Source organism: Harpegnathos saltator, unplaced genomic scaffold (assembly GCF_003227715.2).
Source record: "Harpegnathos saltator strain DR-91 unplaced genomic scaffold, Hsal_v8.6 scaffold791, whole genome shotgun sequence".
NCBI classification, from domain to species: domain Eukaryota; kingdom Metazoa; phylum Arthropoda; class Insecta; order Hymenoptera; family Formicidae; genus Harpegnathos; species Harpegnathos saltator.
Genome location: NW_020230639.1, coordinates 823,275 through 846,550, shown reverse-complemented (window position 1 = coordinate 846,550; position 23,276 = coordinate 823,275). Strand labels below are relative to the sequence as shown.

The window sequence follows — 23,276 nt, the reverse complement described above, 5'->3', positions numbered from 1 at the left end:
CATCGATAATAATCCAACGAACAACTCTCTCTCGCGACAGTCTAGAACCTACCTCCGAACGAAACGAACACGAGCGTTCTTCGACACTCACCGAAACTGTACGGTAGGTCTTATTATGTACAAAGTTCAATCGCGTATTTACACAAGTAGCGAGCTAATACCAACCTCCACATTTTTGTAACTACTAACATTTTTCATTGTTATAATAATGTTTTATTATCGTACATCGATCTGGTGCGAATTGGTGACAACTCGAAAACAGTTGATTTCTTGTGTGTTAAAAGTCATTAAAAAAATGTTCATGACAGAACAAGACGGCTTTACCTCTATATTATGTACGGTTAGGATTTCGGCGTGTGTTCAATTAACAATATTTTAGTATGTCTAGTAAAAATTGTATTAAAGCGAATGAACTTGATTTGTGTCACAATGAAGTGATTAGAGTTTCCGTCACATCGGCAAACATCTTTCATGGAAATCTTTGTGGAAAATTGCATAGAAAACCTCTAAAATATAATGCTTATATAGAAACTTTCGCGGGAAAGCGGACGAATTCGCTGATTTATGTTTTGACATCTACGAGTGCATTTACGAGTATGTATAATTTATATATAATTTTTTTCAATTCCCTTGATAATTTAATGACACAAAAATTGAAAACCGATCTCGTTTTACTCTCCGCAATTTTTCGTCCGTAAATCACTGTTCTTGGAATGTTTTCTCTTCACGTAAGACTTCTTTACATTTTACATTGTGAAACCAGTTTTTCTAACACAACAATTATAACACGATCATCATGACATCACCGCAATCATGATGATGATAATGAAAATTGCCAATTGATATACATCTCAGATGTGACGTAGGAATGTTGATCTCATTTTCTCCCCAATCGTATCACTTGCTTGCAAATTATTACTTTAACTCTACTAATTTACATTAATGCATGGAAAGATTTTGATATGAAATTACAGGAAAATTATTCCTTTTATACGATTATGATATACCTATCTGTATTTTTTCGTTTCATCTTCTTGCTATTCCTATTTCACTTTACAAATTACTAATATCAATTTTTAATATATAAATATTTAATAATATAAATAATTAATTATTAATTAATAATATTAATTATACATTTAACGACACTGTTCACGCAAATCGTTGCGAAACTTTTTAAAGGTTTTGGACTACATGATACTACACAAATATTAAAAAGGATGAGACATTGCGGTAATTTGATTTTGTCGACCTGCGTTCTGCTCCTCGCGTGCAGCACTGTGCATGCTGCTGCGCCGACGGTACATATACGAAATGGCACGTTAGCAGGTCTAGTGATGCAAACCAGACGAGGAAAAGACTTCGTCGGATTCCGAGGAATCCCCTACGCCACACCGCCTCTCGGTGAGCTCAGATTTCAGGTAAATTTCCTATCTAACGCGAGATACACGCGGAGTTGTTTCTGATACCGTCTGATGAAGCTAAGGATCAAATTAGATTATGTGACTATTTGACTCAGACCCGATTTCATCAGATTTAAGTGGATCTTTATACTTGACGAAACGGAAAGTCGAAAACATGCGGGAAATATTTGAAACTTTGTTCTCAAGCAAATTGAATTTGAATATTCGCCAGATACGTGCAGTCTTGACTAATAGTACCGTTCAATTGAACGTTGTACCACCCGTTGTTGTTGTCTGTGCGCATAAATATGATTTGTCTGATATTATTCTAAATATCCGTATAACTTTAAAGTATTCCAAAAGGTACAACAAAAACTTAAGACATGTGAAACTTTACTAAAGATAAAATTTACTTGTCCTTTAATTTCAAATGACGCCGTAATTCGTTGCAATTTTAATTTAATTGCAATAATTGCCGAGTTTGTTGATATTGTTGAAAATTAGAATGCCTTTATAAATTTGTTTGTCAATTCGGGTTACCTTCGATAAATTGCGTGATTGTTAAAATATTTCGATGTTAAAATATTTCTGATGTGATGTAAGAATATTATATTCTTTGAATAATTTGCGTTCGCAACTGGTGTCGTTATTTCTTTTCAACGCAAGTATAAGCGGCAGGCAGTATCAAGAAACTGCTTATAATTTCGACTTGTCATTTCGAAAGCTTATATAAGGCGATTATATCAATATACGAATCGATCACAATCAGCTGGATCGCGGCTTATGATTAAGAAAAAAATAGATATTAGAAGCCGCGGAGTTAATGAGTCCAACCTGTCTGTGGTATATCCCAGTGCTTCTTAATGTATTTTTGCGTATTTTTGCGGCAATCGGTAGCGATTACATAATAATGTTATGAGGGAAATGCCGTTTTCTCTTACAGAATTAAGCACACGTCGTAAATTTTTTCTCGCAATTACGCGAAAGCCACTAATTCGGATCCGACGGTAATATACGCCATTTTTCTAAAGTAATACAAGATAATGTTGCACCTCGCGCGTATTTCGTTTCGCGGAAGTGAGAAAATTACGTTACAAGCCAACTGAACCGTGATAATTCTTTCCGAGCACGGAGCTGCTCATAAAAACGAGCCACAATCTCAACAGATGTACGTATAGGATTCTTCAAAACCGCACTTTGTCAACTCTTTGTATTCGCGCGACGTTCTGTCGCCAATGAATGCACTTGATGACACCGTCTAGATTTGCATACACTACATGAAATATTAATTATTATTATTAGTGGCTTATGTCCGAACAGTAAATATCCCGCGTATATAAATTAGTTATAAGATACGTGTTAATTGTTAAAATGTGTATTGACATGTAAGAATGAACATACGATCAATTGAATACGATTTCGTAAAAAAATATAATTTGTTTAAATGGTGCTAACTTGAAATTGTTTCTCGAGCAAAACATTGAAGTCAGAACTTGATTCAGTATAGCATCTTGTGAAAATTTTACAGTATCGTCTAGTAGTATATATAGTATAGTATTTTATAGTATATAAAATTTTAGAGTATAATATCTTGTGAAAATTTTATACAATTATTTAAAAAATGTCGGGCATAGAAAAACAAACTAAGAATATTTTTATCGTTGAATATATTCGACGATGAAAAGATTTAAATTTGCTGATAGTCCAAATATAAAATCAAATTTAATACAATCATTGTATAACCGCGACATCAAATAAAATATAAATAACAAGAAATTTTGTCATTTTGTCATTATGCATGCAGATCGATATGATGCACACCTTGTGCATTCCGTGCACCGGAATAAAAAAAGCGTTGAAAACGATCAGCCATTGAAATATAATGCTTAAGAATGACGCGGATAGCGTGCGATGTCTACGCGAGATATGCTGATCGCATCTTCCATATATTACATATTCTTTTGCCGACTGACTGCTTTTGTTATTTAACAAGCGTGAAAAGACGCTCGTTGCATATTTACTGTCGCTTATATTATAATATCATGCCTATCCGATGATGTAAGCATTGCATTATCTGATATTGCTAGTTTCGTATTCAGAAAGGACTTGGCTTTCGTCGCCAACACATACGAATAGTTGCATCGTTGCACAACAATAAAGATAGAATCGAGATATGTCAATGGAATAAATTTAATCTTTTATCTCTCATTCTGATATTTTTTCTCAAGTGTTGTGATATATACAATTATATAGAAGATATAAACTTTAAACTTGACATTCTACCGAAATATCGTAAATATCTCCGCTTTTTATTTCTTCATCATCATTTTTATGTTAATTTTTATTTTATATTCAACCCTTCAATCTTAATTTGCGTTCTCGATTCTTTCTTTTGTGACTCACCGATCACCGAGTTGATATTTGTATTATAACACTTGCGCTTTATAAAATTCGTTTAAATTCATAAATATTTCGCCTTTTGACTTTTTCGTCATTCTTGATATCGTTTTTATTTAATAAAATATATATCAGCTAAAAAGTAATGGAAAATTAAATGTTTATTAAAATTTTTTTAAAGAGGAGTAAACACGCATGTGCATGAACACTGAAAGAATCATTTTCCTTTGGTTGTACAATTCAGTGCAATATATAATCATAGATAGCAAAGTCTAATTCTTATAATACAATGTTACCAACTCATTATGAATTATAGATTCAGTCATTAAGTGCAATCACTCACCTATACATGTAATCAACAATCAATCGTCTCGTTGCTGTCTCTTTATCTGCAACTGTTGCCTCTATCAGCGTTTCTCTCAATCCTGTAATTTCGTTCATAAACTATTATATATATTTTCATATTTATCTTCGCTATGCTAACAGCGAGCGAGAGAGAGAGAGAGAGAGAGAGAGAGAGAGAGAGAGAAACATCGCATTAATTAAGAATATACTTCAAATCTACGAATATATGAATTAAAAGTCATCATAAAAGAAAACTGAGACAAACGGACTTTAAAAATCAAACTGCTCCAAAACTGCATCATATTTTGTCAAATCAAAAATCATCTCGACATCTCAAGGTAAATTGAAGGAACGATATCGATCTTATAATAGACAAACATGTAAATAATAACTAAATATATTTACCAGCCAATAACTCAGAGTTGGCCCGAATCGCCTAATATCAACTTCCTAGCACTCACTTACACTCGGTTACGATTCGGAGACACACACGCGTAATCGCGATCGCGCGCATTGAGTAATTGCTCTCTCCCATCGAACAAGTATATCGATGTCGTTCGCAAAATACAAAACAAAGGTCAATCGGTCGACGGTACATCCGACTACGGGCATAGACTGTGTGTGTGTGTGTGTGTGTGTGTGTGTGTGTGTGTGTGTGTGTATACAGCTGAATCGACGACGAACTACGACTAACGTTCGGACATACCACACGACGATCGTCGAGTTTTCCGTTTCATTTACTCACGATGTTCGATCGCGCGCATGATCGACACGATGTATCAATGAGACATATGCGAAATATAACGCGAGACAACGCGATCGGTTGCGTCATGTTTCTATGTAGCAAATGTCATTTTCTTGCCGCACCGTTTCCCGGGATATATCGGTAAAACAAAAGAGATGCAAAAAACGTGAGGAATGTGGAGCGACTGTATGAGCTACTGTAAAAACTAGCAAACGCAAACGTGTCATGTAGGACATTTGGTACGATAATGAACTGTAATAAACAAACGATTGGTCGAAATTTGTTGATTGTAACGTCGAGTTATACCATAATTGTAACATCGAACAACACAACACAGACAACCGTTCAGGACACATGAATTTTCTTTGGAGAAATGTAACCAATTATATTTTATGTATAGCGATCTCGATATATGATATGATGTAGGAACGAAGCAACAAACGGAAGAAACGGGTGTCTCATTGACACAAAGACTTTCTCTCTCTCTCTCTCTCTCTCTCTCTCTCTCGCTCTCGCTCTCGCCTTTGTCCTACGCTCGGATAAAACAAAAACACAAAATATCTCGCCGGTTCAGCGGCGCGTACACGATGAACGTGAACACGTGTCTGTACCTGTTGACGGCAGTGTGTGTGTCGTTATCATTACATTGCCATTGCACAGGTATAATATATGATTGAGAAAATGCGCGTCGACACATTAGTCGACGCATCGAAATGATGAGACTGTCGTTAAAAGTTACGGACTAACCTTACTTACGAGACGCTACCCCGAATCCCGAAGGCGAACCACTCTGAGTCGATGTATGACGACCGTGCCGTAATTATTCGATATTTGGATGAAATACACGTCGATCGAGCGATTATTCGTTTCGTTACCTCAAGTTTATAAGATTATACGATACGTCGCGTTGTTCTCGATGCTGCAAATATTTTGACCTATTTCGACCCGCTGCCGATACGCTGCGGAAAGAAGGAACGCGAAACGGCAAGGAAACACGAAACTGCGAGACACTTGGGTGTACGCACGGTACAAAGAGTACATCTTATGGAAATGTTTAATGATACTTTCGTTATATGTGTCATGCCTGACAATTCGTATCTCATTCTCGACCCGTTCCGCAAGCTTCCACGAAAGTCTCGAATTCGCAATTCAGCGAGGCGATCATAACATAATTTATAATTACGCGGAGCGGCATTTAGCGCTCGTACCGTTCCGTTTTCGGTATTGACGATGTTCTAGAAGCCACGCCAGGAAGATAGAAAACGAAAAAGGAGAAAACCTATCGGAATTGGGACGGCATTGGCATTGCTATGAGAATAACGCTTGTAATACGTTAGAATAATAATTCTAATTTGAAAAGTTTTGATTAAAGATCTGATTTAAATAACTGATAAATTTAGTTTATAAATTGTAACTCCAATGATATGAATAGCAGTCTATTTATAAACGTCAGTGCGTCAACGCTATATTTCGTTCTATCGATAGTTAACACTGATAGTAACACTGAGCGACCCGACATGCATTCATGAATTTTTCATTATTCCCGACTTTCTTGGCGCGATATTTGTGTTGTAATAATAATAATAAGGCCTGTTCGGTATCTGTGAGCGGCAGTATGTGTCGTTATTATTATATTGTCATTGCACAGATATGCATGATAAAGAAATATGTGTCGACACAACGTTAGAATGATGAGATTGTCGTTAAAAGCTACAGTGGATAACCTTATTTACGATAACGAAACGCTATCCCGAAGCAAAGCAAATCCGCGAACCGTGAGTCGATCATAATTATTCGATATTTGGGCAAAATACACGTCGATCGACGTCGATTATTTGTTCTGTTGTCATAATTTCATAAGATTATACGACACGTAGCTTCAAGTCGTTCCAAGTCGTTGCGGATTTTCCTCCCATTTGATCCGCTCCAAGTGCGCCACGGAAAGGACGTACGGAAACGCGAAACGAAACCGTGAGGCCTAAGGCTATCGCATACGAAATGACATAGATGCATATGCATAGCATAAGCCAGCCTTGACCGATGAGCATTTAGGAAAAGATTGCCATGCTGATTTACAAAGCATATGAACTTTTTTCTAGACGCTCAACTCTAACCGAAAGCATTTTATGCTGTACATACGCATCTATGTTATTTTGTGTGCGATAGCCCTTAACGCGCATGCGCGCTGTACAGCGGTGCATACGCGGTGCACTTTAACGAAACGAAATTCAATGATACCTTCTTCCTTATATATGTGTAAGCCACGAACTGTCTCACGCCTGACTGAGTTTGTACGTAGCTCATCCTCGCATGTTCCGCCACAAGCCACTTCCACGGAAGTCGGAGTTTCGTGATTCTCTGCGACGGTATATATACCTTCATAATAATGAGAAGTACACTTACCGCACATACCGTTTCATTTTCGGAATTGATGGTGTTGCAGAATGCGCGCTAAGAAAATGTAAAACGGAAAGGAAGGTATGCCGAAACTGGAACAGAGAGATCGGCGCTGCTATGAAAATTGCGTTTATACTGTTTTACAATAATAATTCTAATTTGATTAATTACGATTAAAATCTTGACGATTTAAATTGTAAAATGATTGATTTAAATCTTGATATTTATGATAAAATTAATAACGATGGGACTCTTATTACTACTATAAATAGCGATCTAACTGCATAATTTACACAATGACAAAGTCAAGGATGTTACCTATTAACCTATTTTGCTCGTATTGTTGCAATCAACAATATGCGACATTGGTTCTTATGTTGAGAATTAATTTCTTCATATCTATTTGTTTTTCTGTTTTTTGCTTTTACATTTGACATCCACTTTTACTTTATCAAAACTCAGTAAGCGTTTCGAGTCCAATCTATCCAATTGGTCTGCTCGATTCTCAATCTGAATCCGAAATGTCATCTTCCCCTTCGTGTTGAAAGCGACGAAATTAATTTCGACGTAGAAAAATAGACTTAGAATTGCTGAACCTAGTCTATATGCTACTAGTCACGCGAGTGATATTAACAATGCGACACAATATGTGTTCTTCCGCCGTAAAGCCGCCGAAGCCTGCGACTGCTTGGGATGGTGTACGACTCGCTCAGGACGATGCCGCGATATGCACGCAGCGGAACGCCTATACGCAACAAAAGGACATCGTGGGTGTCGAGGATTGCCTTTACCTGAACGTCTACACGCCGAAAGTGCCATCCGACGAGGAAGCGGCGATGTTCCGGCGCTTCCCGGTCATGATTTGGTTCCATGGTGGTGGATGGATCACCGGTGCCGGACATTCTGCGTTCTATGGCCCCAAGTTTCTGCTGGACCACGATGTCATCTTGGTTACTGCAAACTTTCGGTGAGATAGAATTTGACTAATAATAATCTTTTTCAACTTAAACTTTGCCATTTGCACGTTTTCGTTTTCATCACGGATAAAGAAAGAAAGCGTTATTTTTAGCCCTCCTTTCTCTTCCCCCCCTTTTTAAATATATTCATCAATATCAATTTCTATTACAAAACCTCTACAAATATTCAGACACATTTGTTCTTATGCAATCCAAAGCTGGAAGAGATTTTTTTTTGTAATTTTTATAGTAATTGAGCTCGCCGAGCTCAAACATTTACCGATTAATGACGTTACTGATCGATAACGTTTAGTAATAATTGTACAATAATATGGAAGGAATTCTTGCGATAGACTTGGCCCACTGGGTTTCCTGAGCACCGAAGACATGGAATGCCCAGGTAATATAGGCATGAAGGATCAAGCGCAAGTTATTCGATGGGTGCACGAAAACATTGCCTCCTTTGGCGGTGATCCGAACAGAGTGACCATCTTCGGTGAAAGTGCAGGCGGTGCGAGTGTGCATTATCATATGATGAGTCCTCTCTCGCAAGGTAAGGCTTTGGCAACATTTTTATGCTGAAATATTAATTTGTATGTAAAAACATTTATCGATATTAGCATAAATATGAATAGACACGAAATTATAGATAGATATTTTATTGACTCCCCTTGGGGTTACAATTCTTTGACCTGCCATTTACACACTACTCTATTTTTTCGCCTCTTACACTATGCACGAGAGAGAGAGAGAGAGAGAGCGCTTCTCATTCACTTTTCCATTCTCTCCCTCTCTCTCACTCTCCATTCCTTTCCTCTCACACCATGACCTCCGTTTCCGCCGCTCCTTCTACTTCCCTCTCCCTCCCCTTCATCCCCCTCCCTTCCCCTCCATTTTTCTCATCAACCACTTCCCTCATCAATCCCGACATGAAATTATAAAAATATGAAAAAATTTATAAATAATACGGGAAACTGAGTATTTTGTCATAAATAGCAAAAAGGACACACTCACAAAAGGGGAGTTCTTGATCAATTACCATTGAAAAAAATAACTACGCACACACGAATAAGAATTTATCTACGACTAGGTCTTATTATCGACACAAAGTTTACATTTTGAAGTGTTCTTAGTGCAAATTACTGTTATCGATATAATTTCGTTCTACGATCGCGTTTCTTTTTTTCGCGCAGGTCTTTTCCATCGCGCAATTTCTCAGAGTGGCACAAGTCATTGCCCGTGGACTTTAACAAAGCCAGGATTTGCTAAAGAAAAGGCTAAAGTCCTGGGTGAACGATTGAACTGCCCTACCGGTAGCTCCAAGGAGCTAATCGCCTGTCTGCGTACAAAGAGCGCTACCGACATTACTGGCATCGACAAGGTCTTCATGGTAATTATACACGCGCACAGAAATTGTCATCATAAGTAAAGTTAAAATCAGGTGAAGTTAAGATTAGCTTGACTTGTCTGCATGTAATTCTGTCTCTTCTTCCTTAGGGATATTGAATGCACTAAGTTATTTATTAAATTATTTTCTAACTCTGATTACACATAAAAGCAACTATCATATTTGCAAAGTAATTCCAGTTAACCGCATTTATTTATCAAATTAATCATCGACATGCTTCCTGTGTAAAAATTAGTTTTCTATCGCAACACTTAAGTGTCATTTACTTGTATAGAATGTATACATTCTCTCGTTTGAGAATATTTTCTTATGCTAGTACAGTTTAATGTAACCTCTAATTAGATATTAGATAATTAGATATGAGAGCACGAATTAGCTCATACCAAGTTTTTCAAAAGTAACGAAACCCCCGCCCCTATCTCAGAATCTATGCATTATAGGGAAAAATGATCCGAACAAAAGTTTTAGAGTTCATAAAGTTCTGTTTTTCTGTGACCTCAAAGTTGACCTTGACCTCGACCTTGAAAGTCATTTGAAGGTCAACTTGCGTTTTTAAAATGGAAATCCCTGTTTTTTATTGCACTGTTTTTTCTTTTATCGATTAATTTGAACAACTGTCTAAAACATTTTTTTTATTTGCCTAATATTTTTCGAGATATTTGAGGAAAACTTGATAACTTTTTCGATATTTAACTTAGCGATATCTCGCTAACTATTTGTCGGAAGAGAAAGTGATACTGGACTTTCTTGCTTTACTATTTAGAATCCCAAGAATATATTGTTACAATAGTGCCCTGATTTTTGTTAATTTGATAATTTTGGAATTTCCAAAAGTCAGTAAGTTCTTTCAAATATAGCCACGATTGTGTCTAACTAAACTTCCCAACGTAGGTGTGAATTTTTATTTAATACTTTTAGATATGCTCAAGATTCGACATCACAATGCAGGAGATAGGTGAACCCGCGGTGTTCGTATGCGCATGCTTAAAATGTTTCTAATGCATTCATGCGCAAACGTTGAAAGTGCAGTCGTAAAAATATAACCTGTGCTGAGCTTTATCTCTGCACTTTACATCTTATATATGCGTGCATCAGTCTCAGAAATTACGTGCGCTGACAAGCGGACACTTCATCGACACGACTTCACCGATACATAAATTATCCTTGGACAGTCACGCGATGGTTTCGTTATGTTACACGTCAGGATAGGTGGGTCCTGATGCAAAACTGAGATTGAAAAATGATTATAATAAGCCATTGTGAAATGGCTTTCAATCGTATCATTCGTTTATTCGTTTTCAAACGTTTCAATTGTATATTATTCATACGCAACACACAAATACCGATATTTCTATCGGTATAATATATATTTTCATAAAAATATCTATATTTTTTTTCTTTATACTTTAATAACGTGAGCTGCGTGCAGTTAAAGAGATATTTCAAGTTAAGATTAGTAGGCAAGTAGTAGGCCGTCTACTAATACACATATTTTTTAGCTAATCGTAAAGTTCTCATGTATAACATATTTTCAGTAATCGTCGCAGTTTCATTTCCAACGTTGTTATCCATTTTTGTTGAAGCGGCGAGAAGTGCGAGATTTTCATGTATTCTAGATACTTCTCGTTTACACTAACTGCTCATTAGGAATTAAAATTAATATCCAATTAAATCGCGCGAGTATACTGAATAAATACATCCAAGTCCTGACGAAGCGAGAAACCAGTTTGGTGAATACGCATATGCATATATATTCCGTGCGTGTTGATCACGTGTTTTCTCTATTTCCTCTTGTGTGTAGGTGAATGTCTTTACTCGTGCTTTACTCGTGCTCGTGTTGGAACTCCCCAATATATCGACTGACATTGAATGAAATAAAAAGTGGCAAACTGATCGTACGCAGACAAATGACACGTGCGCAGACTTGTTGTAAACAGACTTTGTATTATCCGTAAAACTTCATCTAGCCAATTATCGTGTCGATGAAGGAAATCGTGAATAATTTCACTGAGGTCTCGTCGAGTTCAACACGAGAAAACAACGTCACCGCAAGTTTTTAAGTCAAATGTCGCAATCCGAAAATAGCGATTCCAAAGAGAGACGATTTAATAAAGCGACACATGCATTTTCTCTCTCTCTCTCTCTCTCTTGCTGCTCGCGATAAATATATCGCTTACTACGTAATACTTGATTGATATGATATACTCCGCGTATCAAAGGTTACAAGTCATGCGAGTGAGCGCAAATCACAAATTTTTCAATCTCAACTTAACTCTCATTTGTTTCGTGAAGTCTGCAAATATTTCACAGCGTTTCTTTAATCCGTTACGACGTAACTCTTCTCGTAGCTACGTATCCCTTCACTGCTAGCTCAGAGAACCGTACCTGTCGCTTTATAATTTGCATATGCACTCTTTGGTACTTTCGCATAACTTTCTAATTTAATTAACCGTATCTTATGACAGGTCTTTGGTTACTGTCCGATGATACCTTTTAAACCAGTAATCGAACCCAATCATCCAGGTGCCTTTTTGACGGAGGATCCTGTAATTTCCACAAAATACGGACGCATCGCTGATATACCTTGGATGACGGGAATTACGTCGGAAGAAGGATCATTGAAAGCACCAAGTAAGTGCAACAACATGCTCGAATCCAGAACGGAGAACACATTTATGTAAAGAATAATAAATGTAAAAATAATAAAAATCTTCGATTCCAAAACCCTAATCGTGAGAAAATTCTGTTGTGAGAAAATAATATCCTTCATAGACATTCATATTTAGTTTCTTGAACGGAAAGTGTGAGAATAAGAGAAGTTATCTTTTCTTGCAATTTCTTTTACTTCGTAAAACTTTATTGGTGTCGCGTAGATTATTCGTTTCAAATTTCAAAATGTCGTCATTCATCCCTGCGTAACGTGTAAAACCAGTTTCTTCAGTGTTGTTACGTTGAGTTTTCTGATTTGTTACGCATTGATCATGCGAAACTCCTCAACGTAGACACTAGCGAACATCGTAATGGTATTCCAACATGTGTAATTTTCGCATTAAATCACGCATTAGCAATAAAATGCCGACGAAGGGACATTTCTTTATTCAAGCGATTACGCTTTGCAGGTATCTACGGGTCTGATACAAATGAATCCGTAAAAAGGCTGAATGATGACTTCAAGAATTTATTCCCAATCAGTTTGATGTACAGCGAAACGTGTTCTAAACCTATACAGGACGAGATAACCAGCAAGATTCGTGAATTTTACTTCGGCGATCGTGCCATCGACGAAACCACCAGATTCAAAGTTATCGACGTGGGTATAAATCATCGAATAATTCGTCAAATAATTTAATATCCATAACATTACATAAGTTACATACCATAACAGTTACGATCGCATTCTTGTTTTATACATCAGCTAAATTGCTGCTTGCTGTTATTACGATTGTCCATTTTAATCCAATAGACTTGTTAATCTTCTCCGTTGATCTCTCTGTTGAATCTTATAGATGTATGGCGACGCGTGGTTTAATCATGGTGCTTACACATCCATACGAGATTATCTCAAAACTCAATCCTCGCCTGTCTATCTTTACTACTTTGCGTACAGAGGAAGTGTGTCCTTCAGCAGGATATTTGGCGATTCTACCAAAGACTACGGAGTTTCGCATGCAGACGATTTGCAATATCTGTTTCCCGTAGGTGAACAATTATTCCAAGACACGCCGTTATCTACGGACGACCAGCGCATGATTGATGTCATGACTAGCCTCTGGTTCAATTTTGCAAATTCCGCGTAAGTATGAAAATCTCAAGCTAACATGACGCCGTTATTAAATACATCAAAGCTATCAACGGAAATCACATTCTCTCTCGCGATTACAATCATGAAATTTCTCTCTCTCTCTCTCTCTCTCTCCCCCTCTCACTCCCTCTCTCTCTCTCCCTCTCTCTCTCTCTCTCTCTCTCTCTCTCTCTCGATGAGATTCGAAGTTGTCAGTCAGATGATACGCACACAGAACATTCGATTGAATTCTTTCAGGAATCCTACGCCGAAGATTACGAAGGCGGTCCCTGTGAAATGGAAGCCAGTGAAAACACCGAGCGCTCACGAGTACTTGCATATAGGAAAATCAAAGATTGCCATGGAGAGAGACCTCCTCCCGACGAGAATGAAATTTTGGGATAGCTTGCCAGTGCGAGCGGATCTCGGGATCGAAATGAAAGAAAAAGTTAAGGACGAGTTGTAGTTTGCCATCACATGTATGTCATATATACGTAGTCAAATGTATGGGACGTACGGAACACAATGTTTATTTTAACTAGTTCATTCTAAAATAAATCTGTATTTTCTTCCTATGTTTGTTAGAAAAAAAGATATTGTTCTAATGCTTAATGCTTCACTATTCGATACTACTAATACATAATTTTAATATTCTACTTGAAATAGCTGACCATTTGCTACTTTTATACTTTTAAACAAAAATCGATTTAAAATAATCGATCGACATTTTTAGTAATGATATATATACATGTGTAATGTATATAAATAGTTTGATAAGTATCAATATGCACATACAGACAAGTAATACATGCTAATAAATCTTTTATACAAACGCTATTGAAACGTCTACGTTTCTTCTCCGTTTTCTTCTCCGATATCGCCAAGTCTATTTTTCTCTTCTTGGTAAAGGAGAGCTGTTTGCGGTAACGTAATATGCAATGCGCGATACAAGGTATGAAGTAATACTCAGGTACGAACTCTCTACCGAGGTTTCTCCTCATCTAACGTCAAATGACGAAATTCCAAGTGACTGTAAATGGAGATTTGAATTTCAAATCACTTTTCGCTTTTCATTATATTGTCTTAATGATCTTGAATATTCGATATTTATATTTGTTCGAATATGAAATTTTTACAAACCAAGATGTACGATATATACACGAGTATGTATACATATACTTGTGTTTTTACTTACTTCAGGTAAAGGAAATCGATAAGAAACATTTTAAAGGATGTATGCGATACGTTGCATCTTTCAGTCGATATTAAATGATGTCTCTGTTTACGGTTAACATATTCGGCTAATCATTACGAAGTGGAATTTCGACGTGAAACAAATAGTATAATCATGGAAAAGGATAAAAAGGATGAATTAATACTTGAGATGGAAGAAAGGATGTATGCGCCTCTACAATGGGAAGCACACACAGCGCCATGCAAAATTCAAGATCTCAAGGCAGCGCAATACGAGGAAGCTTTACGCTTGATAAAAGTTTAGCAACACAAGTGGGAAAACCTGTAAAGAATATCCGTGCGATAGTTCGAGCGAAAAGAGTTTGTAATTACGAGCTTCGTTCGGACAAAAATGCGTCAACGGCAGACGCGTTCCCTGTTTCTCACAACCTTTGCGCTGTGTTTTTCCTCTACGTTCTTCATTTGCAAAATATCCTTCCGCTGAATTCCCCAGCTGGGAAATTATGTTTATCCTACTTAGCTATTTGCGAAGTAACCCCGTGCGCGATCGTAAAGCATTATTCAGCCAGTAGTGCGGAGAATCGTGCCGCTTTGAAATGCTAATAAAATCAAATGGATTCATGTTTCTTTCTCACCGAGCATAATGACATATTAATACGTCATTTATATGTCATTAACGATAATTTAATATTCGATAGGATTGAGGAATAACACCGAAACGAAAGACTCAACGTGATTTTGTGCGAACGTGCAAAAAATGATAGACCTTGGTTTCTTAGCGCAGCATCATTTCTTCCGGGAAGAGCCGATGTGTAAAGCGGCTTCTTTGCTGGAAGACCGAAAGTCCGTGGGTGCATTACTGGATCTTACAAAAACGTGGATGAAGGACAATACTAGTTTGGTCGCACTCAGTTTAACATCGGGACGTGTTATTGGAGTCGCCGTTACGCGAGTCAACAGTGATTCAGATAAAACCGACACGTACAATCGTGTATTAGTACGTATGCTATTGCGTAAGATAAAATTCATTGTAACAATTAAAACATCAAATATCTAGTTTTGATTGTGTGTGTGTGTGTGTGTGTGTGTGTGGAAAAAATATATATTATCCAAAATCCAAACTATTCAAAATTTATAAAAACCGTTTAATATTATATTTTTATAGTATATTACACAAAATATTGGTAAAATGTAGACTCTAATGTAGAAATAAATAGCAAATCAGTGAAATTAAATCAAATATATCATATCGAGTGAAAATATCAGCCAATCTTTATTTGTCTACCAACTGTCGCGTCTGATTTGTTCCAGAAATTCGAAGGAGACACTCTGGAAAATATTATGCGACTGATCAACGCCGTGATCAAGCAAACGAATGCGTACAAGGCATTCGATTGCGAAACGTATCTTCGTGTCCATCTTCTCTGTGTTCATCCGTCTTATCAAAGAAAAGGTGTCGGCTTGTCCCTCTTGACAACTTGCGTTCAAGTTGCTTCCACGTTGAAGATACCAGCAATCGGTGGTGTATTCACTTCGGGCTACAGTCAATCATTGGCGACAAAACTAGGCTTTGATCTTGTCTCGGAAATTCGTTACAGCCGTTGGACGGTCAACGACAAGGTCGTATTCGACGATCCCGGCAAAGGAAATTATTCGGCCGCTTTCATGGGAATGAGAATTTCTCCAGCCGAGGAATATATTCACGAATCCTAACATCAGCATCGTGTGTTGGTAAAGTGAGAAGACGAATACAGCGCGCTAGTACGAGGTCTTGGACGAAACAGCAGCAGTTACATTTCCATCGATCGTTGTGTATACGAGGAGAACACACGTGACTCAGCTGTCTTGCATGGATAAAATAGAGAACTTAGTGTCGTATCCGTTCTCTCAAACAAAGTATTCTCTGTATTGATTTTGAAAAAAAAAAAAAATATATATATATATACATACCAGAGAAGAACATGAAAGCGGCCAACACGGCATTTTCTGCGATACCGACTTTCCGCACTGGGAAAGGGCGCCATCTGCATCCATTTTGAGAGGAGAACTACGATGCTACATCCATTTTCAGGTCTCGGTGGCAAAACTTGCATGTGGTGAAAGTCTATATGCTATATCCACTTTCAGGCGGTTTATATCCGTGCTACAACCACAGTTGCAACGCACTCTCTACGACAGACTTTGCCCAGAGGTCTAGAAAGAGCGGTGGAAGGAAGCAGGAGAAATAAAAGTACGTATTAAATATTAAGTCTTCGAATACATTAACATATGAAGTTCAAACCAAACATCGTGCGAAGTATCATCGAACGTTTTATTTTAACGTTTTACCAAAGCACTGAAGAGGTAATGCTAGTAATGCAGGTAAATGTTCGTATTGGCAAAGGGGCCCCGAGGGGGCCTGGAGGTAATTCCAGAGTCATGGTCCAGTACCAACCAGTTCAGCACCGAAGATAACTTTTCTCTCTTGTCTATCTGCCTTATAGAATTCAGTTTGCAACACTAAAGCATAGAGGAAAGGAGAGAGGTGATACTTGAGGGTTTATAATTAATATATATGTAAACTTCAATCGCTTCAACTGCTTAACTCGGGTTTTATTTTTCAATTGATTTTACTCGGAGGACACCCTATCGCCAGACCCCTTGGGGGGGGCCCCCCTTCGTCGAATACGAAAATTTACCCAGAGCTGATAGTCCTTAGTATTATCTCGTCGGTGATATCACTTAGTATTTGAATTAGACACGTTTTTGTGCAGAATGTCTGAAATTAAATTCGAATTCAAAATTATTCCTTGCCGGCGAGTCGAATATGTTTCGAAAGGCGTCCGACAGATCTCGCTGTGACGCACGAGCGGCGTAGCGTGCGGATGTGCGCGCGCGCGCATTCTCTTTACCGATGACGAGATGCGCGAGAGACGGTCGTCGGCGGCAGTAGGTGCCGGCAGTCAGTGCATGTCGGCCCGAGGCCCGTATCGATAACGTGTCTCTGCGCTCGGTGCTCTCGCGCAGCAAGACAGAGAGAGAGAGAGAGAGAGAGAGAAAGAGAGTGTGTGTGAGAGAGAGAGTGAGAGAGTGAGAGAGAGAGAGTGAGAGACGCACAGTCCCAGGTTGCGCGACTCCACGGCGGTACCTCCCGCGCGTACAACGCGTAAAAACGTGTTCGAATTCTCGTGTATCGTTCCGTGTCTGTCCGTCTGTTTATCCGCGAATCCGAAATTCGCGGGTCGTGGTGGAGTCGGATAGACGAGAAGCTCCGACACACAGTGCGTGACGACGAGGTGTGTGACGATATCTGTGTGACGGCTGGACGCGGATTCAGCGGAGCCACTACTACTGCCGGCGGCAGAAAGGAGGGAAGTAGTATCGGCGAATCATCCCGGTGAGTAACATTTCCATGCACTTTTTATCACTCGCATATTATCACAACCCCGGCGCGAAGTATCCGGCGTCCGAAAAGTGTCCGATCTCTCGGAATCAAAGATGTCCGATCGAAAGTTTTTCTAGTTAGACAAGGACAGGTGATTCGGTGGAAATTCATTGCGAAATTGCTCGGACAGGAGCACTTGAACTCGCAACTCGATTGTTTCGAGCGAAATCGCCGGTGAATTTATCATATCATGGAGATTCAGTCATTCAGATCGGTTTAGGCATCGCAGGAAATCCCAGTGAGGATATACATCGCAAAAAGAAAAAAGAAAAAAAAACAGTAAACAGTGCTTGTCTCGCTTCCCCTTCGTCGCCTAACTTCGCAGAGTACCGCTATACTGACGCGTCACACTTCACGTTTTACGTTCCAATTATAGCAGTTTCCGCGCATTTTGAATTATTCGTATGCATCTTCAGACTGCGGGACGGCCGTGTAATGTAAGATTAAGTCCAACTTACAACCTATAACCTATAACCTATAGTAGAGAGAATTCAACGACGACGATGATTTTATTTTTATTGTTGGTCAATCTCGCGAAATTTATAGAATTATACACTTTGTTGAAAAATACAAGACATTTATTAATCGAGATTACACACGAAGTATACACGCAGCTGAGAGAAAATATTTTGACAAAATGTTTTCGCGCGCTCTGTCCTCGAAATATCATCCTGCAGAAAATGTACGATACGAGAGCAGAATAATATTTATATATATCTACAAATTCCTATATATATATATATATATATATATATATATATATATATATATTATGTATGTATGTATGTATGTATGTATATATGTATGCATGTATGTATGTATATATGTATGTATGTATATATGTATGTATGTATGTATGTATGTATGTATATATGTATGTATGTATGTATGTATGTATGTATGTATGCATGTATGTATGTATGTATGTATGTATGTATGTATGTATGTATGTATGTATGTATGTATGTATGTATGTATGTATGTATGTATGTATCCATACACATATATAAAACTTTGAGCCGATAATAAATTATTATACGAGCGCAACTACGAGCGGGATTTTCGTTGTCATAATGATTTTGCTGCATCCGTCTAGTTTCTTTGTCGTGACGAGATCGCGCAGTTCCTCATCCGTCTTGTCTCGAGTGACACTCGCGCGTGCCTCCTAGAGTCTTCGAATAACGTGTGACAAGACTTTTTCTCGTCCTTTCGTAGAGTTCTGTTCGTAACGATGCGCGATTTTCGAGGAGGATGAGGATCACGTCCACCGACGATAACGATGACAATAATATGAACGCACGTCGCATATAGGCAAGCACAAAAAGGCAAAAAGGAGAATGAAAAGCATTCCGGAAAATGAATTTCCTACGTAATTGCATACAGGAAAAATAATTGCTCTGTTATCGTATATTCAGTAGCAGTAGAGATCGTCGCTTTTAATCGAGGAGGAATAGACGCTCCGGAAGCGTTAAAGGCTCAACTGTTCGAGGTGACAATTATACCACGCACGATTATTTCGCACGATGACGTCTCTACCGGTCGATTTCCATGGGCCATCCTTGGAACACGAGGGTCAATGAGCGACATGCTCGCTCGACACAATGTTCAACGATCCGGAAAATGCTCGGGGGATCGACTTGCAAGGCGACAGGCTGCGGTGCGCCTGTATCTATGCCTTTATTTCGTCACGTCGGGAACTCCCTCGGAATTGCAATAAGAACTGTCGCGGTCCGTTGAGAGTAACGTGAATAACTAGATGACGTCTCGTCGACGTCAGAAAAAATTCCACTTATCATTATTCACATTTCGGAGCAAGATAGGCCGCGGAGTAAATAGACGATTAGGTGATAGATTTCGTTGAGTGAGATAACACGACCAGCAGATTCGGCGCGCGTGTTTTCTCTATTAATCTTTGTCTAAAATTAAACGTCTCATATTGTTGTGTCTCAGAAACGTCTTAGATAAGACTTCCAAAAGAAGCTTTATATTTTTAGAGATTTAGAGTTTTTGGCGTCTTTGAGAAGTTTCGCAGACATGTTTTGTATATATATATATATATATGTGTGTGTCTGTTATATATGTTTCTCATTTAATTTTATTATATGCTTAAAATTAAACGTTTTTTATTTAATTTGCGAAAAGATTAATATTCGAATCGACGACATTTGATATTGTAATTTGAGAAAATCTTTTGTAGGCGAGCTTATTCGTTCAAATTTTAATACTGGAAGTTTTAAAAACGAGAGAGAGAGAGAGAGAGACTCGTCATTGTATTCACATTTATCGTGAAATTGTTTCAAATGAAAACCAAGGATAAATATTTATCGTGTATCACGTCCGTGAAGAGTTTTTTCGCAATCTGCAACAAACATTGCTAACGTTACTTTCACAACTTACGTGTACGTGATGAGCGCGTACTCGAGTTCAGCAGACCAGGCAAGGTTAAAGCGAACGGACAAGGTTAACTTTAACATTATCGTGCGCGCAAGAGCACGACGAAGAGAAGCATATGGACGAGTCGGCATACTGGCGAAAAGGTATGTCAGGTTGGTACGTTGACAACTCGGACAATTCGGACGCGGCGAGAGTTTCGAAATGGTTTGAATAAGCGCGTTCCGCGGAAGGGTACCTGAAGGGTCGGTGAAAGAAAGGTAACGGTACATACGTAAACGAGTCGGAATGAAATTTAAATTGCTAAACATTTTTCTCGTGGCTATTTGTAACATTCGTCGCGGCGCGGCGCGGAGCGTAATACGCTCGCGTTTGTGCCACCTAGATTCAGCTGGCTAATAAAGGAGTTTCAATATTCAACGTAATGTCTCTCGTCGAATGCGTGCGATTTATAAATTCAACGACGTTCCAATTAAACTCGAGACTATAAATTTAAATCGTTCTAATTAAAATCCGAGCCGAGCTAATTATAATCACACAAGCGTCTCGATGATGGCGTCTCATGAACATAAATGTCCAAGCGAGCAGTTCGAAATTGTAAGACATTCCCCGAAGGAGGTTCCAATACGCGGAACTTATTCCTCCGTATTGCAAAACCTCCTAAAGCTCCTTATCGTGGCCCATTAAATATCGTTAGGTTAGGTTAGGTTTCGGGTCCCAACTTGGAAGACGAGTACAGGGTAGGGAAAGGGAGAATCTTCGCTGCCGATTACGGCCGTGCCGGAAGCGGAAAGTCGTTGCCGAGGCACGGCGATGTGTCGCCGATGCTCTTCGCCTCGAAGAGAGGCGCGTTCGTGCGCGGCATGGAGCATCCGCGCTAATGACGATAACGATAATAATACTAATGACGATAATGCTGGGACTGGGCTAGGCGGCGGGTGGTCATTGACGTGGCCACAAAGCGCGACTTCGATGCGGATTTATTCTCTGATTATTGCGACTGACTGACCGCTATACTCGGACGATAACGGTCCGATAAACGTGAACGAAACTTTTTTGGATCCTCAGACAGTAAGTCTTTAGACACGCAAGCAGGTGGCCTACTTTTATCGTGATCAAATATCAACGTATTCTTTCTATATTTTGACTTGATAAGCTTGCAGATGCCAATTAGGCTGCCTGAGAGCATTCGGTATCTTCGTTAGGACTCTTGGTGCGTCGACATGGGCGAGCGAGTCGTTTCTAAGGTGCGACTGTTCGGGAGTTAATTTCACGCAATGATTCGCACACATGTATTCTCACACACATACACACACACACACACATGCTTTGAGCAAGAACAGTGGCATATTTATGTGTACCGAGCTGTACGAGAGTACTCTCTCTCGTGTCGAGGACAGTCACTAGTCACTAGTTTCCCTTTATCGTCAATAGACAACTTTTCAAGAATTGCGCTATCGTTATCTTCTTGTAGGAGATTATACACATGATTGTACAAACGTGTATCTTTTTTGTATCTTTTGTGTCTTCTCTCGAGTTGCTCGAATCCGCTTAATTTTCACATTTCTCGACAAATGCGCTCGAACGAATTGAGAAAATGTTCCGACTGCTGAAACTGCTCGCCAGGTCAATGAACCGTTATTTGGTTATCGTGTCCGATATATATCTTTGCACACTTACTTACATGTACTACGTGCACGTCGTATACTACTTTACTGTTTTGCTACTTTCTGCACAGATCTAATCAAGAAAAGCTGCGAAAATGCTCGCCGTCGTTTTGACGCGGATTGTACGCGGTTATTGACCTTGCTCGTGACCTCCATCGCAATTATGGCGCATTGTACGCTTTTCAAGGATATTGAGTTACCACCGATCGATGAAGTCCTCGCGGTGCTTTCTCCTCCGTTCCGTTTTTCTCCCTTTTCTTCCGTCCGTCATATTCGCGGTTCATCAAAAAATTCCATCTTGCATTCTCATTCCCCTCTCCCCCGATTATACGGAACGTCCTACGAATACTGAGCGCACGACCTCTCTCTCTCTCTCTCTCTCTCTCTCTCTCTCCATCTCTCGTTTCGTGGGTTCCTTAATGAATTCGGAGCTTCTTCCTGGAGTGTCTATAACATATGCGATTACAAGAAGGCAAGCTGATAGTAATGAGGCTGCCTATATAAATGTGCGTCGTCGTCTATTAACCGAGTTCGCTCTCTTTCCACGGCACGTGATGCTCTGTAACAAGGAAATGCTCTGGGCATGGAGACGAAGAAGGGCCTTTTCGCTGCGTGTACTTGCGCGTATGTGCTCACGTACACGCACGCGTGTATCCGCGTGAAACTCAGCTCGCTCTCTGTATATGAGAGGGAGGAGGGGGGGGGGGAGGGGGAGGGAAGGGCGACTCACCGCGTCTCGTGTACATGCGTCTGTATATGAAACTCTATTTGTCTTTCGTGTATAAAAGTGGCGTGGCTCCTATACGTGTGTATGCTGCGCGCGTGTATGTGTGGGATGTACACACCCTTTTCCGCGGCGCACTCGGCTCAGCACCCAGACGAGAAAAAATGCGCAATAAAAATAACTCTTAGAGCGGTTCCAGCGGTCTCTCTTCTCTTCTCATGTTGGCTTTTTAACTGAGGAGAAAGACAGAGAGAGAGAGAGAGAGAGAGAGAGAGAGAGAGAGAGAGATTTATTGTGCGTGTTTAGGAAATATCTCTGCGTGGCACTTGAAGTAAGTGAAGAATAGTCCGCGTGGATAATAATGGGATACGAATCCTTCGTCGTCAACGACTGATATTCTTTATTGCAATTTAATCTGCGCGATTAAAAGGAAATTCATCCAAA

At 39.1% G+C, this 23,276-nt stretch overlaps 3 protein-coding genes across 3 annotated transcripts in view; all 3 read left to right on the top strand.

Annotated features, from left to right (window-relative positions):
* Nucleotides 1-22: 22 nt before the first annotated feature.
* Nucleotides 23-14,269, top strand: LOC105189116 (venom carboxylesterase-6). The gene is made up of 9 exons (XM_011151020.3): nucleotides 23-103; nucleotides 1,183-1,421; nucleotides 7,956-8,254; nucleotides 8,597-8,796; nucleotides 9,437-9,633; nucleotides 12,117-12,282; nucleotides 12,771-12,961; nucleotides 13,158-13,444; nucleotides 13,691-14,269. Exons 2-9 carry the CDS (start codon nucleotides 1,221-1,223, stop codon nucleotides 13,896-13,898), a joined length of 1,749 nt encoding a protein of 582 aa, XP_011149322.1. The 5' UTR covers nucleotides 23-103; nucleotides 1,183-1,220; the 3' UTR covers nucleotides 13,899-14,269.
* Nucleotides 14,270-14,780: 511 nt separating this feature from the next.
* Nucleotides 14,781-16,382, top strand: LOC105189121 (uncharacterized). Its single transcript, XM_011151025.2, has 3 exons — nucleotides 14,781-14,924; nucleotides 15,411-15,623; nucleotides 15,938-16,382. Exons 1-3 carry the CDS (start codon nucleotides 14,781-14,783, stop codon nucleotides 16,337-16,339), a joined length of 759 nt encoding a protein of 252 aa, XP_011149327.1. The 3' UTR covers nucleotides 16,340-16,382.
* Nucleotides 16,383-17,564: 1,182 nt separating this feature from the next.
* Nucleotides 17,565-23,276, top strand: part of LOC105189112 (amyloid beta A4 precursor protein-binding family B member 1-interacting protein) — a 141,978-nt gene continuing 136,266 nt past the window's right edge. Inside the window, exon 1 of the mRNA XM_025306622.1 lies at nucleotides 17,565-18,002. The gene's annotated coding sequence lies outside the window, so the exon portion shown is untranslated. The remainder of the gene's footprint in view (nucleotides 18,003-23,276) is intronic.

Excerpts from the sequence above, each read along its gene's own strand:
- LOC105189116 (XM_011151020.3), top strand. The coding sequence starts at position 1,221 with ATGAGACATTGCGGTAATTTGATTTTGTCGACCTGCGTTCTGCTCCTC. Across the intron at positions 1,422-7,955 it reads TCGGTGAGCTCAGATTTCAG|CCGCCGAAGCCTGCGACTGC; the intron begins GTAAATTTCCTA and ends TCCGCCGTAAAG. Across the intron at positions 8,797-9,436 it reads GATGAGTCCTCTCTCGCAAG|GTCTTTTCCATCGCGCAATT; the intron begins GTAAGGCTTTGG and ends TTTTTCGCGCAG.
- LOC105189121 (XM_011151025.2), top strand. The coding sequence starts at position 14,781 with ATGGAAAAGGATAAAAAGGATGAATTAATACTTGAGATGGAAGAAAGG. Across the intron at positions 14,925-15,410 it reads AAGCTTTACGCTTGATAAAA|CATCATTTCTTCCGGGAAGA; the intron begins GTTTAGCAACAC and ends TTCTTAGCGCAG. Across the intron at positions 15,624-15,937 it reads ACACGTACAATCGTGTATTA|AAATTCGAAGGAGACACTCT; the intron begins GTACGTATGCTA and ends GATTTGTTCCAG.